This window comes from Morus notabilis, unplaced genomic scaffold, assembly GCF_000414095.1.
Source record: "Morus notabilis unplaced genomic scaffold, ASM41409v2 Scaffold74, whole genome shotgun sequence".
In the NCBI taxonomy this organism is placed as follows: domain Eukaryota; kingdom Viridiplantae; phylum Streptophyta; class Magnoliopsida; order Rosales; family Moraceae; genus Morus; species Morus notabilis.
This window is the reverse complement of record NW_010359622.1, coordinates 78,165-92,228: the sequence shown is the minus strand read 5'-3', so window position 1 is coordinate 92,228 and position 14,064 is coordinate 78,165. Positions and strand designations below refer to the sequence as shown.

At 34.9% G+C, this 14,064-nt stretch overlaps 1 protein-coding gene across 1 annotated transcript in view; it reads left to right on the top strand.

The window, feature by feature from the left end:
• The first annotated feature begins 12,386 nt into the window (after positions 1 to 12,386).
• Positions 12,387 to 14,064, top strand: part of LOC21405201 (disease resistance protein RPM1) — a 4,211-nt gene continuing 2,533 nt past the window's right edge. Inside the window, exons 1-2 of the mRNA XM_024163541.1 lie at positions 12,387 to 12,689; positions 12,810 to 14,055. Coding sequence (XP_024019309.1) covers positions 12,824 to 14,055 — 1,232 coding nt within the window. The 5' untranslated portion in view covers positions 12,387 to 12,689; positions 12,810 to 12,823. The remainder of the gene's footprint in view (positions 12,690 to 12,809; positions 14,056 to 14,064) is intronic.

The following is a 14,064-nucleotide window of genomic DNA, read 5'->3' as shown; positions in this document are numbered from 1 at the left end:
AAAACTTCTCATTTAATTAGATATACCTCTCATATGTATACACTAATTTTTATTGTTCTGTGATGGTTATGATATGTTTGATGTATTTTTAAATTCGATTTAAGAATTTTTCAATGCTGATTATCATAATGCACGTTAACGGGCTTACTGAATTAAGTATATTTAAGAGAAAAAAAAGAGGAAGAATCCCAATTGAACATGGTGATGCACTATGTTACTTATTAACAATAATCAGTGTCAATTAGTATCGCAAATGAGTTTTATAATGATTAGCATTAAGCTTAATCATCTTAAGAAAATTCAAGGTTTAACTTACCTTTAATTTAGCTTTAACTTCCCTTAAAAAAATCAAGGGTGTGGATCGTGGCTTGAGAAATTAATGGATGAGATTTTAGTATTTAGAATATTCTAAAAAACTAGGAATTAAGGGTTGAGATCAATTAGGAGGGATAAGAACAATGATGGACACACTAGATAAGGATTGATGGCTAGGATTTGGAAAGAAGTGATCCAATGGCTCAAAATGGAGAAGATAGAATTGTGGGGACCACTTCTATAAGTGTGGGGCTGATTCCTACAGCATGTTGGGGCAAAGAGCATTTGAAATCCAAGTCATGGCATGTACCATAAGCATGCACAAGAGAGATAAGAGTTGGGGCCATCAAATAAGGTAAAATAAGAGACATATATATATTAAGGCATGTAAAACCCACTTAAATACATGCAAGTACATGCACAAACCAGCCCTTATACACGTTTTCCTCCAGCCAAAGAGACCAAAAAAATTGGTCCAAAAACTTGACCCAAAACCACCTACAAAACCAAAAAGATGGAACCCTAGCATGCTCGCTCATTCTCTCTCTAAAACCTAGTTTTCTTCACCATTTTTCTCTCCAAACCAGCCATACTCTCTTTCCTTTCTCCCTGTATTTTCTCCATCATTTCACTTCCATTGAAGACTATTTCCACCTCTAAGAAAGACCCACTCAAGAAGGAAAGAAAGTGAAGGTTGTTGGAAGGTAAAAGTCTAGTTTTCTTCTTGTTCTAGAGAAGCTAAGCTTGAAAAGATTACTAAGAGATTATTTGTGAACTTGAGTTTTAGATCAGCCCCTAAGAGCTTAAGGACGTGTTTCAAGGAAGAGGAAGACCAACTTAGAGGTAAAAGCTCCTTTCACCAACTTTAGAAATTTGTGAGTTAGGTTAGGTTGTATTTTGTTTGGATACTCCGGTTAGAAAGTAATTTTTCATGAATATTTAAACTTTAGCATGATGAATCTTGTTAATGGTATGAAATTAGAGTGAATGAACTATAGAATAATTTTTAGAATCACTTGATTTGGAGTTGTTTAGGCCAAGATATGTTAGGTTTAATCTTTGACTATGATCAGTATACTCACTATGATCAGTAAAGAATACGTCTGTTTTATTTATGTTAGACTTCAAATCGGGATTTAAAATTTCAAGAGTAGTAACTAGACATCCTAAGCTTTCCATAGAGATATAATATGCCTTAAAATAATTGTGTACAATTAGTTATGAATTTTTGAAGTACTTTGAATCAGTGGGTTCATAGTGCAATCCGAGACTAAAGACTCCAACTTTAGGAGATAGAAAACTTATTTTACAAAACTATTTTAGTGGATATCAATGTAATATTAACAACATGATATCCAAATTTGAAGTGATTTGGACTTAAGATGAGTCGGGAATACTAGTTTTACTTTTAATGGTCAAATTGAAAGTATGAGTGTAGAATGTGAACTTAGAAATTAAAATGGTAATCAGCCACTATCTGGACCTTGTGAAATACCTTACGCTCTGTATGAAGAGCTAGATCGACAAAAAAAATAAGTGTGGAGAAAAACTCTAGGTGTAAGGCTAGGAATCGGGAGAGTGGTAAAATTGCCTTCTTGACAATTATTGGGGGGTAAAATAGTCTCTTGGACTTAGAAATGTATTTTCAAACGTAGGACCAGATTATGGACTTAGTTTAAGGTTTAGATGGGAGTTCAAAAGTTTAGGCTAAATTGGATGTGAGTTGAACCTAAGAAGGGCCCGGCTACCTATTAATTAAGAGTAAATAAATCAAAATATATTAATAATTAATTTGAAATTAATTATTAATTAATGATTGAATTCACGGTTAATCATTTAATCTAAGGAGATTATTCGATAACGATCAACACTAATTAAGACAATTAGAGTAGAACTTAATTAGTGTGAATTCTCATAAGATATTATAAAGACTTAGGCATTGTAACAAGGAACCTTGCTGACTAATAAGTGTTGTCACCATGGAGTGTTCTAAAAGAATATAAATAAGCAGGAATTGCCAAGTGAGGTTGTGCTTGATCAAATAAGTACGAACCTTACCTACAACATGGAACCTGTTTTAAAAAAAAAAGTTTTTGTAACAACCGGAAGAACTAAGTAGGTTTAATTATGTTAATTGTGATATATTAGTGTGCCTAATATTAATTTTTCTTAATTAATCATCTTATTAAAAATTTTAATTACTTTCAGTTTTGAAAATACACTTACTTTTCTTTTTTCCTCTAAATACCCTTTAATACATTTTTCTTACCTTTTCTTTTCTTTTTCTTTTCCTTTATTTCTTTTTCCTTTTCTCTCACTCCTTTTCTTTTCTTTTCTTCTCCTTCCCGTAGACCCCCCTGCTCTCTCTCTCTCTCTCTCTTTCTTTTTCTCCATTCTCTCTCCCCTATGTTTCCTTCACCGTTGGCCTCCCTCTCTTTCCCCTTTACTCCGGTTGGCCACCCACCCTCTCTCACCGGCGTTCTCTCTCTCTCTCTCTCCCCCCCCCCCCCCCCCCCCCCCCCCCCTTGCTCTCTCTCTTTCTCTCACCACTCTCTCTTCGGTTTGTTTCTGTTGAAGCAGGAAAGAAGAAAAAGAAGAGAAACAAAAATAGCAAGACTCGTCAATCAATTTGAGGTAAAATTTCTTGAAAACCTCACTCTTGGATTTGAATTTCTAACTTGAGAAAGTGTGATTTTGGTTAGATTTGATGAATTTTAGTTTAGGTTTAAATCTGGACAAGTTGTGGATAAATTTAGGTTGAAATTGGGGGTTTTTAGTTCTTGAGCATATTGAAGTGTTTGGAAACTTATTTTAGCAATTTCCTATGAATTTATTTTGGAATTGAACTCAAAATGCAGGTTTTTGATATTTTTTGTATTGATTGTCGAACTGTCAGCGTATTGTAGAAATGTTTTGAAAACTCGTTTTTAAACCAAATTTCAATGGGAAACCAAACTAACAGATTGAGTTGTAATTTTCAAAGAACCCTAAGTTGAATTATGAAGTTGTTTGCAAACTTTGGATTTGAGTCAAGGCACACTAATTAGAAGTAATTATACATAATTGAACCAGAATTGTTTTAGAGGTGAGAATTAAATTCTAAAACATTGTTTTGATAACGAAGCTAGTTGCACGATCAGACGTGGAGCTTCAAGAATAGACGGTTGGACAACGTGAAGTTATCCGTAGACTAAATTGCCAAGAGGTAGGATATTCTTATCCATATCCTTGATAACCCTATTTAAAATGACTTCGGCCTATGAAAACGTTTTAAAAATAAAATATATTTGATATCATTGAGATTTAAAGAAGCATTTAAAGTAATATTTTCCTAAATGAGATATTTTAAGAAATGATAAAAACATATGATGGCTTAGAGATCGGGGTATGGAGATCATATCCTTGGGAGCAGGTTCCGAAACCCGTACGGGCCACTTCGGTGGTGATATCATGGCTTTGCGAATAAGGTAAGTAATTCATCATAATCTTGCAAATCACTTACTGTAATATGGAAACTTAAAATTTATGATTATTTCCTTTCATAAAAAGGATGTTTGGTTTCGGATAATATGTTCAAACCGTGTACTTTTGTTTATTGATAAAGTTTTATGAAATTATATCATATTGGGCATTGTGCTTACTTTTTTCCTCTATTTTTAATGTATTAAACCCTCCAGAGTTAGCAGTTTAGATTTACAGCATGGCAAGTGGATGCCAATTGATTTAAGGCGCGAGATTCGAAGCGGTTCGTTTGTTTTAAATTTACAGTTTTTAATTCTGAGATGTACTGTATTTCTGTATATAAACTGTATTGGTCGACATTGACCCAGAGTTGTACTATTTTCTTTAGATTTTATGCAGTGTTTTAAATATTATTTGTAAAAGAAAGACTCTGGAGAAATATGTTTTGACATTTATGTATTTATTTTCGTGGTTTCGTTAATCAATTTAGTTTAATTAAGTTAATTTTCTTTAATTATATCCCAATAATCATGGTCCCATCTTTGGGGTCATGACAAGATGTCACATGATTGTGAATTGTTTGATGTTGTTGAGTGATTGTTGCTTGATGTGCTATTGCATTTATCAGTACATTATTTAAGATGTCATGATAATAATTTATTGATGTATTATTGCCTCTACAAGTTCAATGTTAAGTTTTGAATATATGCCATGATCATAATTGCATGCTCACCTAATAAGAGGCTATGGTAAAGAAAAGATATTTTAAGTGTCATACTAACCCTCGCTAGGTAGGAAAATGATGAACGATCTATAGAATGACCTTAGGTGTTGTCGGTATAATATATTTAGGTCGCTCCCCCAACACTCCATTGGTCGTGCGCACCCGGTATGTACACAGGGCCCATAAAATGTAAAGTCAATAATCGGACTATTCATAATCGGTCATGCATAGCATTTGTCATTTAACTATTTTTTGAGATTGAGTTCGTACTTACAAAGTGAAAGCTCACCCATGTTGTTCATGTTGTGGGTAATTCGAGCAAAAAGCCTGCCACTTAAACCCTCATGATGTGGCAGGATGGAGCATGAGCGATGGAGTCAACAAGGGTATTATGGATACGACCAGCAATTAATTCCGTATTTAAGTTCCATTCTATTTTAAACTTCATAATACTGCTATTCTTGTATGCTTGGCTTCCATGAACTTGCATCTATAGGGCAAGTCTTCCTATGCTAAACACTTAGACTTGTGGTTATGATTTTTCATTTTTAATTGCACATTTTACTAGTATGACATAATATGTTTTTGTTATCCGTTAGAGTGACAACCAATATATGTTATTATCATCATTACATATTTCGTGATCGTCTTTGCTAACGCTTGGTATATCTTATAAAATTGATTAAACACTTATGATCTTGAATCTTAAGTATCTACCATAACGTTACGTTCTCCTGTACGAAGTGTGCAATTGAGTGTTTGGTTACAAATTTTAAATCTAGTTTCCGCTAAAATTATTTTTTAAAGCTTTTCATATGTGTATCTATTATTATTAATTAACTCCTATAGCTCGTTAAAAATATGTTACATTTCAAAAAATAAAATATATTCAAAATTTTACAAGTCCATAAAGGTAATTTAGAGTTTTTAAATGTTTAACTAAGTTAATTAACAGTCTGAGAAGTCGAGTTGTTACAGTGAGAAAGAGGAGAGCGACAGAGAGAGGGATAAGAGATAGAGAGAGCAGCGCGATGGGCGAAGAGAGAGAAAGAGCGGTGTGACGAGAGGATGGGTCGATGATGGAGGAGCGACAGGCGGAGTTCTACGGAGATTACGAAGGGGGGAGAGAGAGAGAGAGAGAGAGAGAGGTGCGAGGTTGCGAAGGGGGAGAGAGAGAGAGAAAGGCGCGAGGTTGCGAAGGGGGAGAGAGAGAGAGAGAGGCGAGGGTTATGATTGATCTGGGCTCGTTTGAAGTTAAAATTTCGAACATCGTTCCTAGATTAGATGACGATTTTGCATAAAACCGTCGTTAAATATTAAAGTTTTGATGACGGTTTTTTAAAAACCGTCGTCTAAGATTCTATGCAGCTAGCACACTTTTTGTCAATCATATAGACGACAATTATTTTATAAACTGTCGTTTATTAAAAGCCGTTAAATATAATATTTTTTATAGTGTCTAAACAGTCTATGTAAAATTTTCTAAGATCAAGAAAACATTCACCACAACCAAAATCGAATCAAAAGCTTTATATCACACGCTCTCACTCAATCAACAACACAATTGAACACAATAATGAAATTGACTGAGGCCTCTTTTCTTTTCTTTTTTTTTTTTTTTTTTTTGCGAGCTCAAATTATGTGATTTGAAATTCTTGGTTTGAACTGGAAATCACCAAGTCTAATTCTTTATATTTGAAGGCTGTGTTTGGAACCTAGATTTTAAGATGGAAAAAAATATGAAAGAAAGTTCAAAGGAAAAAAGAGAGAAAAAAAGATGCATTTTTTCTTATGTTTGGAACTTCAGGAAAATTAAAGAGGACAAAAAAAAAAAAGATTTCCTTGTTATTTTTTTCTTGTGTTTAGATATTCAAAAAAAGACTAGGAAAAAAAAATTACTTACACTATTTTTTCTTCACTACCTCTCTCATCATTCTCGCTCCTCACTTTCTCTCTCCTCACTCTCTCTCTCTCCTCACTCTCTCTTTGAGTAGAATAGTTCTTCCAAACCAAAACACACAGAATCAATTTAATACAATACCCACATATGAACGATGTCGAATCCAAGCGAGGAATCCAAAGGGCATATAAAAATTTATATCAAAAATTTAAAATTTAAATTTTTAACTTTAAAAATAAACGATTAAAACTCCAATTGGTGAAATTTTTAGTCGTCACATATAAAAATTTAAAACTTAAAACTCGAATCGGTGAAATAAACGAAGTCATAGTCTATATATCAAAAATCTCAGCTCTAAAGGGCAACTGTATCCAAATACGACGTCCTTCCCCTGTAGCAGCAAGAAAGGCTCGAGCATTCTTCTCATTATTTGTTAGATCTGAATTAGTGCTGCAACTTTGGGCGGCGGGCATGCCCGGTGCCCGAAAATTTTCGGGCACGGCGAGCAAGTGCCTCTCGCTGCCCGACCATGGTATTTTTCAGGCACGGGCTCGGGCAACCCGAACATATTTATTCCCCTGACTGCCCGCCGCCATGGAGAAGTCGTCCCCCACCGTTCGCCAGATTTTTTTCTTAATTTTCCGGCATTACCCGATGTTGCCCGAATTTTTTTTACCGTTGCCCGATTTTTGGCCGTTAGCCCGAAAAATGCCCGAATTTTGAGCCAAACGGATCTTTTTGCCCGAACCCGACCCGAACTCAAATTTTGCCTGAAAATTTGAACCCAACGGCTATATTTTTTACCGTTGCCCGACCTGCCTGAACTGCCCGAAAATTATACTAGCCATTGGACCCTAATTTTTCGGGAAAAAATTTTTTTTTTCAACCCAAAAATTTTCCTATAAATACCCCCTCCCCCCAACCATTTTCCTCACCTAAAAACTCTCATTCTCTCTCAATTTCTCTTAATCTCTTTTAATCTCTCTTAATCTCTATCAAATCTCTCTCAAATCTCTCTTAATCTCGCTTAAATCTCTCTCGATCTCTCTTAATCTGTCTCAAAGCGCTCTCAATCTCTCTTATTTTTCATAATGGCTTCTTCTAGTTATGGTGGTGATATTCCCATTATGCCCAATTCAACATCAAAGAAGGGCAATTTTCTAATGTTTTTCAAACGTAGGAATCGCAAACTACGGAAAGAGTTGCTGAGGAAACTGCAAATTCGACCCCTGGTGGACGTACTAGAGGTCGAGCACGTAATGGGGGTGGCATTAGTGGCCGTAGAGGAGAGGCAAGCGGTAGTGCTAGTGCAAGTGTTGCAAGTTCTAAGAAGAAATGCAAGCACACCTCAGCAGTTTGGGAGCACTTCAACACATTCGAGGAGGTCGACAATAACGGTAACATTAAATACATAACTCAATGTAAATATTGTGGTGAGAAATTACAAAGTAACACTATTCACGGCACTACACACTTAAGAAGACACTCTGAAAAGTGTCTTCAAAAGTAAGGAGGCGGAGCTGATCTCCGCCAAACGCAATTACCGTTTGTCCGCCAAACCGGCGGTCTAAGCACGTGGAAATATAATCTGCAAGTTGATCGTGTGGAAATGGCACAATTAATAGCCACATTAGATCAACCACTAAGTTTTACTGAACAAAGAAATTGGCAGCGTTATATTAAAATTGTAAAAAATCCTAATGCACAATTTTTTTTCTAGAACTATTCTTAGGAAAGATATATTAAAATTATATAAACAAGAAAAGGAAGCATTAATCAACCTTCTACACTCTACTAGCGGTTGTGTTACGTTAACGGCAGATATTTGGTTCGCCGTTGCCAACAAGGATTATTTAGCTGTAACCGGACATTATTATAAAGGTTTTGATTTGGATAAGAGAATCTTAGGTTTCAAATGTGTTTTTCGATCACATACTGCCAATTTAATATATAACACAATTTTATCTGTTATTGATGAATATAGTTTAAGAGATAGAATAATGGCCATAACATTAGATAATGCAACTGCAAATACTAAAGCAATAGAACTTTTTGAAAATGATTTAAGTTTATTCGGTAATAATGATATATTTCACCAACGTTGTGCATATCATATAATTAATTTAATAGTAAAATCTGGTTTAAAATCAATATCAGGTCATATTAAAAGAATTAGAGATAACATTGCTTAGATTCAAGGTAGTAATCAAAGAATACAAGATTGGTTTAGATTTCTACAAGCATGTAATCAAAATCCTAGAGCATTAGCCTTAAATATGCCCATAAGATGGAACTCTACTTATATAATGCTTGAACAATGCATCCCGTATAAAGATGCTATAACAAATTATGTTAGTGCAAAATTAGGAGCAGGATTTATAGATGAAACGATTGGCAAATTGCCGAACTCTTGTATAACTTTTTAGGTAGATTTCACGAAATTACCTTAAAGTTTAGTAGAACTTATTACCCAACGTCACCATTAGCGTTAGGAGAACTTTTAAGAATGTCTATTTTATTTAGTGAATTTAGGACACACGAGATTTTAGGAGTTCCTATTGCCTCTATGGAAAAGAAGTTTAAAAAATATTGGTCTAAATTACCTATGTTGTATGGTTTCGGTGTTATTTTTTTACCCTAGATTAAAATTAGAAGGTTTAGAAAGTGGATTAGATAACTTAGGTGAATTTTTAGCTATCGACATTACTAACCAATTTCCTATTATAAAGGAAAGAATATATTCTCTATATATCTCTTATGAAAGTAGGTTTAGAAACACACGTCGTGTTGAACAACCGCAACAACGAGACGACAATCCGTATTCATTCTTGAATATTTTCAGGTTGTCTAAGAAGAAGAAGAAGAAGACGACGACGACGACGATTCAAGGTTAAGAAGAATCTGAGAGTGGATCTTCATCAAGAGGTGGCGGCGGATTCAACGAGTTAATGGCGTACCTGGGTGAGGGCTTAGTTATAGACAGTAGTGAAATGTTTGATTTGGTTGAGTGGTGGAGGGCACGAGCATTAACTTGGCCGATCCTAACACGACTGACAATGGATATTTTTTCGATCCCGGTCTCCACTGTTGCAGCCGAACAAGCATTCAGTACAACCGGCCGAATACTTGAATAACAGAGAAACACATTGCAGCAGGATATTGTTGAAGCATTGGTGTGCATCAAGGATTGGGACCGTTCCGACCAATGCTTACATGATACAATCTCACCAGCAAACCAAGAATGGATCGACGAATTTAATAGATTAACTTTTAATTTTCAAGACGATCATTCTGCAGCAAATTAAATTTTATTATTCTAATTTGTAAATATTTATTTACTTTGTAATTTTTAATTTGTATAGTGTTATTGTAATCTTGTATAGACTTTGTAAGTTCGTCAAATTTGTAATTCGTCCCACAATGATTGCACTCTTTTTTCCTTATCAAATTTTTATCCCAATTGGGTTTTTCTTGGTAAAATTTTTAACGAGACAATCATGAATTACAAATTTAAAAATCAATGAAGAAATAATTTTTTTTTATATAGTTCGTGTGTTCAGTTCAAATTTCAAATTGTAATATAATATATATATATATATAGACACACACATTATAATTATACAAACACAATATAAAAATATAATAAAAAAACTTTGAAAATTCGGGCAGCCGGTTGGGCATCGGGCAGCCCGACCGGGCATGGGCAGGCACCTCCTGCCCGAAGCCTGTCCATGGCGATTTTCGGGTCAAGTCGGGCAGCCTGAATTTTCGGGCAGTTTAGGTTTGGTACTCAAGTAAAAATTCAGACTTTTCAGTAGTCACAGGCGACCCGTCTAAAGTTTCAACACTAATCTGAATACACTCGCATAGAGCCAATAAATTAACAAACAAAGAGAGCCGTTATCAATGTTGACAATGACTAACAATAAATATCCAAAGAGTATATACACTACAAAAATACAAAGAGTGGATGCAAGAAAAGGACATACCCAGTTGCTAAATGAAATCAAACAGAAACATTGACTTGTAATCTCCAACAATGCTTTGTGCTCAGTAGACTAGCTTACATTTTCCAACTCTCTCTTCCGCAGACCAAAATATACAAAATTTATTAGATGAGGAAAACACAGCATATATCAGTCGAATAGAATCAACAATTTAAAAACCAACATCAAAAATTGATTTGACATGTAAGTAGTCTTCTTTTCATTCTATCACATTTTGTCATTAACGAAACTCACAAACTAGTCATTTAGTAGGAGGATTCGTTCCCTGATTCGAATTATGGTTCGTGGTTCGTTATAGTATTTTCTCTCATAAAAAATACACGTAAATAAAAAATAGTTATAATCTATGAACCAAACGCCCCATAAAGTATTTCGTTATCAAGAACCCCAATTGATAAAGAAATCCAAAAACCCCAATTGTATACCAGCAAAAAGCATGATGCATGCAAAAACTTCCAAAGACTCAGAACATTATTGGCAAATTAAAATTCTCAAAACCCCAAATTGTGCTCTAAATTGTGGGCTAATATGAGTTTGATTCAATTGAACCTAAAACCCTAAATTGTGCATTCAATTTGCTACACTGTTTCTTAATTTTACCTCAAATCTCTGCCTGACCTATAAATATAATTTTCCCAAATCTAACCCTAAAAACCTTGAAACTGAAGAAGAATTAAAATTCCAAAAGAGAAAGAGATGGAGTGAGAAAGAGAGCTAGCAATAGAGAGAGAAAGAAAGCTAACAATGGATAGAGAGAGTGATCGAAAGAAGTGGGAGAGATCAAGAGGAGTGGCCCGATAAATTTTCCTCCATTAAATTCTATTTTCCTCACCTTTTTGTTAGGAAAATAAAATCGATGATTTCTTTTATAAATTTTCTCACTTAATTTCCCTTATATTTTTTTTCCACCTCATCATATGGTTCCAAACACAGAAAAATATTTTTCTTCACATTTTTTTTCTTTTCCCTCTGAAAGTTTGGGTCCCAAACACACTTGAACTGTTGGGTTCTTCAAGAGAGCTTTCATTAATGGTAAAAAAATACGAACTGTTTTGTGCATTACAAGAATTAAGACATGTTATTCTATTTTTCTATCTCGTCCCGTTTCTCCAATTATATTATGACAGATAAAAAAATAGAAACAATAAACCTGGACTCGCATTATAGAGAACGATCAAGTCTAATTATTTATATATAAAGAACAACTGAAAACTCAAGCTCTAATGGCTTTTTTAACGGAGTAATGAAAATTTAATCCTATTAGTGAATTCACTGTTTTAAGCCTTTGATTCTTTACATCTCAAGTTGTTGTATGTTCTGTTTATTTTACCGATTTAAGTTTTATTATTGTAAAAAATTTTTAAAAATAATCACATTTAATTTTTTTTACTATAATAAAAATCTCACACATAAAATAATATCTCAACTCAAATTAAAAACTTAAATCAGTAAACTAAACGGGTCCTATGTGTCATCTCCCCATTTGCCTTCCTCTGAAGTCCTAGTCATTTCCTACGATTTGAATATGCATACCAAACAAATTCAAAATTTCAAATGCTGATTTGAATTTCGTCGCCAGCGCTTGGATTAAATCGAACGGTTCACACAAATTTATTTTTTAACTGCCGGCAAACCAGCCGTTGCCATGTTATAACCCTCTTTATTATTCAATATTATCATGTTCAAGTTGTCAAGATGTCCGAATTTCGAGGCAATTCATATCCTATACATTGACGGTCTGTCGAGGAATCCTATTGCCAAATAAAATATTCATTCAAGAACCTTTACTCTTGACTGTTCCCACAACAAGACAAACACAAGAAAATTATAGGATATTTGTAGCCGGAAGAACCAATGATATTCCCCTTAAAAAAACAAGGAATCAGTCTGTGGAACAAAAAAACTAAAAAAAAAAAACAATTTAAATGAGCAAATATCATTATTAGACTGCTTTTATACATGACCGCTAAGAAAATTTTAGATTACAGCTGTAATCCATAGATTTTTGTCGCCATAAACGACGAAAGAATCAGCTTCTGGGAAGATGCAACAATTCACTTTAGATAATGCAATGTGATTTTACCAACGAACGCGCAAAAATCAATTACTTAAATTCTTAGTGGAAAAAAAAAGGAGTTCAAGCAAGACAAGAAAAAAAAAAAAAAAAAAAAAATTTGATCAACTAAATCATGGCAAAAGTATTAGTCAGAATCACTTGTTGAAGAAACTTCGTTTGACTGTGCATTGAGGAGAGGAAAAGAAGGAAAAAGCTCTCTTCCAGGTATCACTACTTATTTGGTAGATAGAATCAATAGTATTGAAAACTATATGCCATTTAAAGAAAAAGACATTATTATTGCCTTGTTATTTATGGTTAAGAACATTATTTTGATTTTATCAGAGACTGAAAAAGAAATGGCAGAGACGTTCTTGAGCCCTATCATTGAGAAGCTGCTTCAGCTACTGACTGAAGAGGCAAAATCATTGAAAGGAGTCGGCAGAGAAGTTGAGAGTTTGAAAGATGAACTGGAGATCATCCAACCTTTCCTTCGAGATGCGGAGGCTAAATCGGAGAAAGGAGAAGTGAACGATGCTGCGAAAGTATGGCTGAAGCAAATAAGAAAGCAAGCGGATCGCATTGAAGATGTGGTTGATGAGTACCTTTATCATGTTGAACAACATCGCCATCAAAGAGGATTTATCGGATCTTTGCGTAAAGCCGGTCACTACATTAAAGCTTTGAAACCGGTTTATGACATAGCTTCAGAGATTAAAGATATTAAAGAGTCATTGCGCGAAATCAAGGACAGAGGTGTTGGCTATGGATTAAGACCTCTGGAACATGGATCGAGTAGCAGATCAATTGATGTTGAACGACGAGACCCTCGCTTAGGATCGCTTTTCATGGAGGAAGACGAAATTGTTGGTATTGATGGGGCATCCAAGGAACTTATAAGAAGGTGGACTGAAGGACCATCCATGCGATCAGTGACTTCGTTGGTAGGTCAAGGTGGAATTGGCAAGACGACTCTTGCTAGGAAAGTCTACAACGATGCAGCGGTGAAAGCTCACTTTGATTGTTGTGCCTGGATCACAGTGTCTCAGTCATACGACATGAAGAAGCTTCTGAGGATCACACTAAGGCAAGTAGGCGGAGCAGGGGAGAGAATAGAGGAAGATTGTGCGGAGGAAGAGTTAATAAGTCTATTGAGGCACCATCTACAAAAACAGAGGTACGCCATTGTTTTTGATGATGTTTGGAAAAAGGACTTTTGGGAAGTTATGAAACACGCTTTGCCAAATAATGATAAGGGCAGTAGGATAATTATCACAACACGAAATGTCGTCGTTGCTAATCTTTGCAACGAAAGTTGTTTTGATCTTGTCCAAGAGCTACAAACTTGGTCTCCAGAAATGGCTTGGCAGTTATTTTGCAAGAAGGCATTCTGCAATGACAAGTCTGTCGGGAGTTGCCCTCAAGAGCTAGAGCAATTGTCTCGTGAGATTATTAGCAAATGCCTAGGCTTGCCGCTTGTTATTTCGACCATAGGTGGTCTTTTGTCGACTAAAGAGAGAGTTTACTCTGAATGGAGTAAGGTGCTCAACAATCTTAATTCGGAGTATGAAAGAACTGATATTCCGAAAATTCTTTCCCT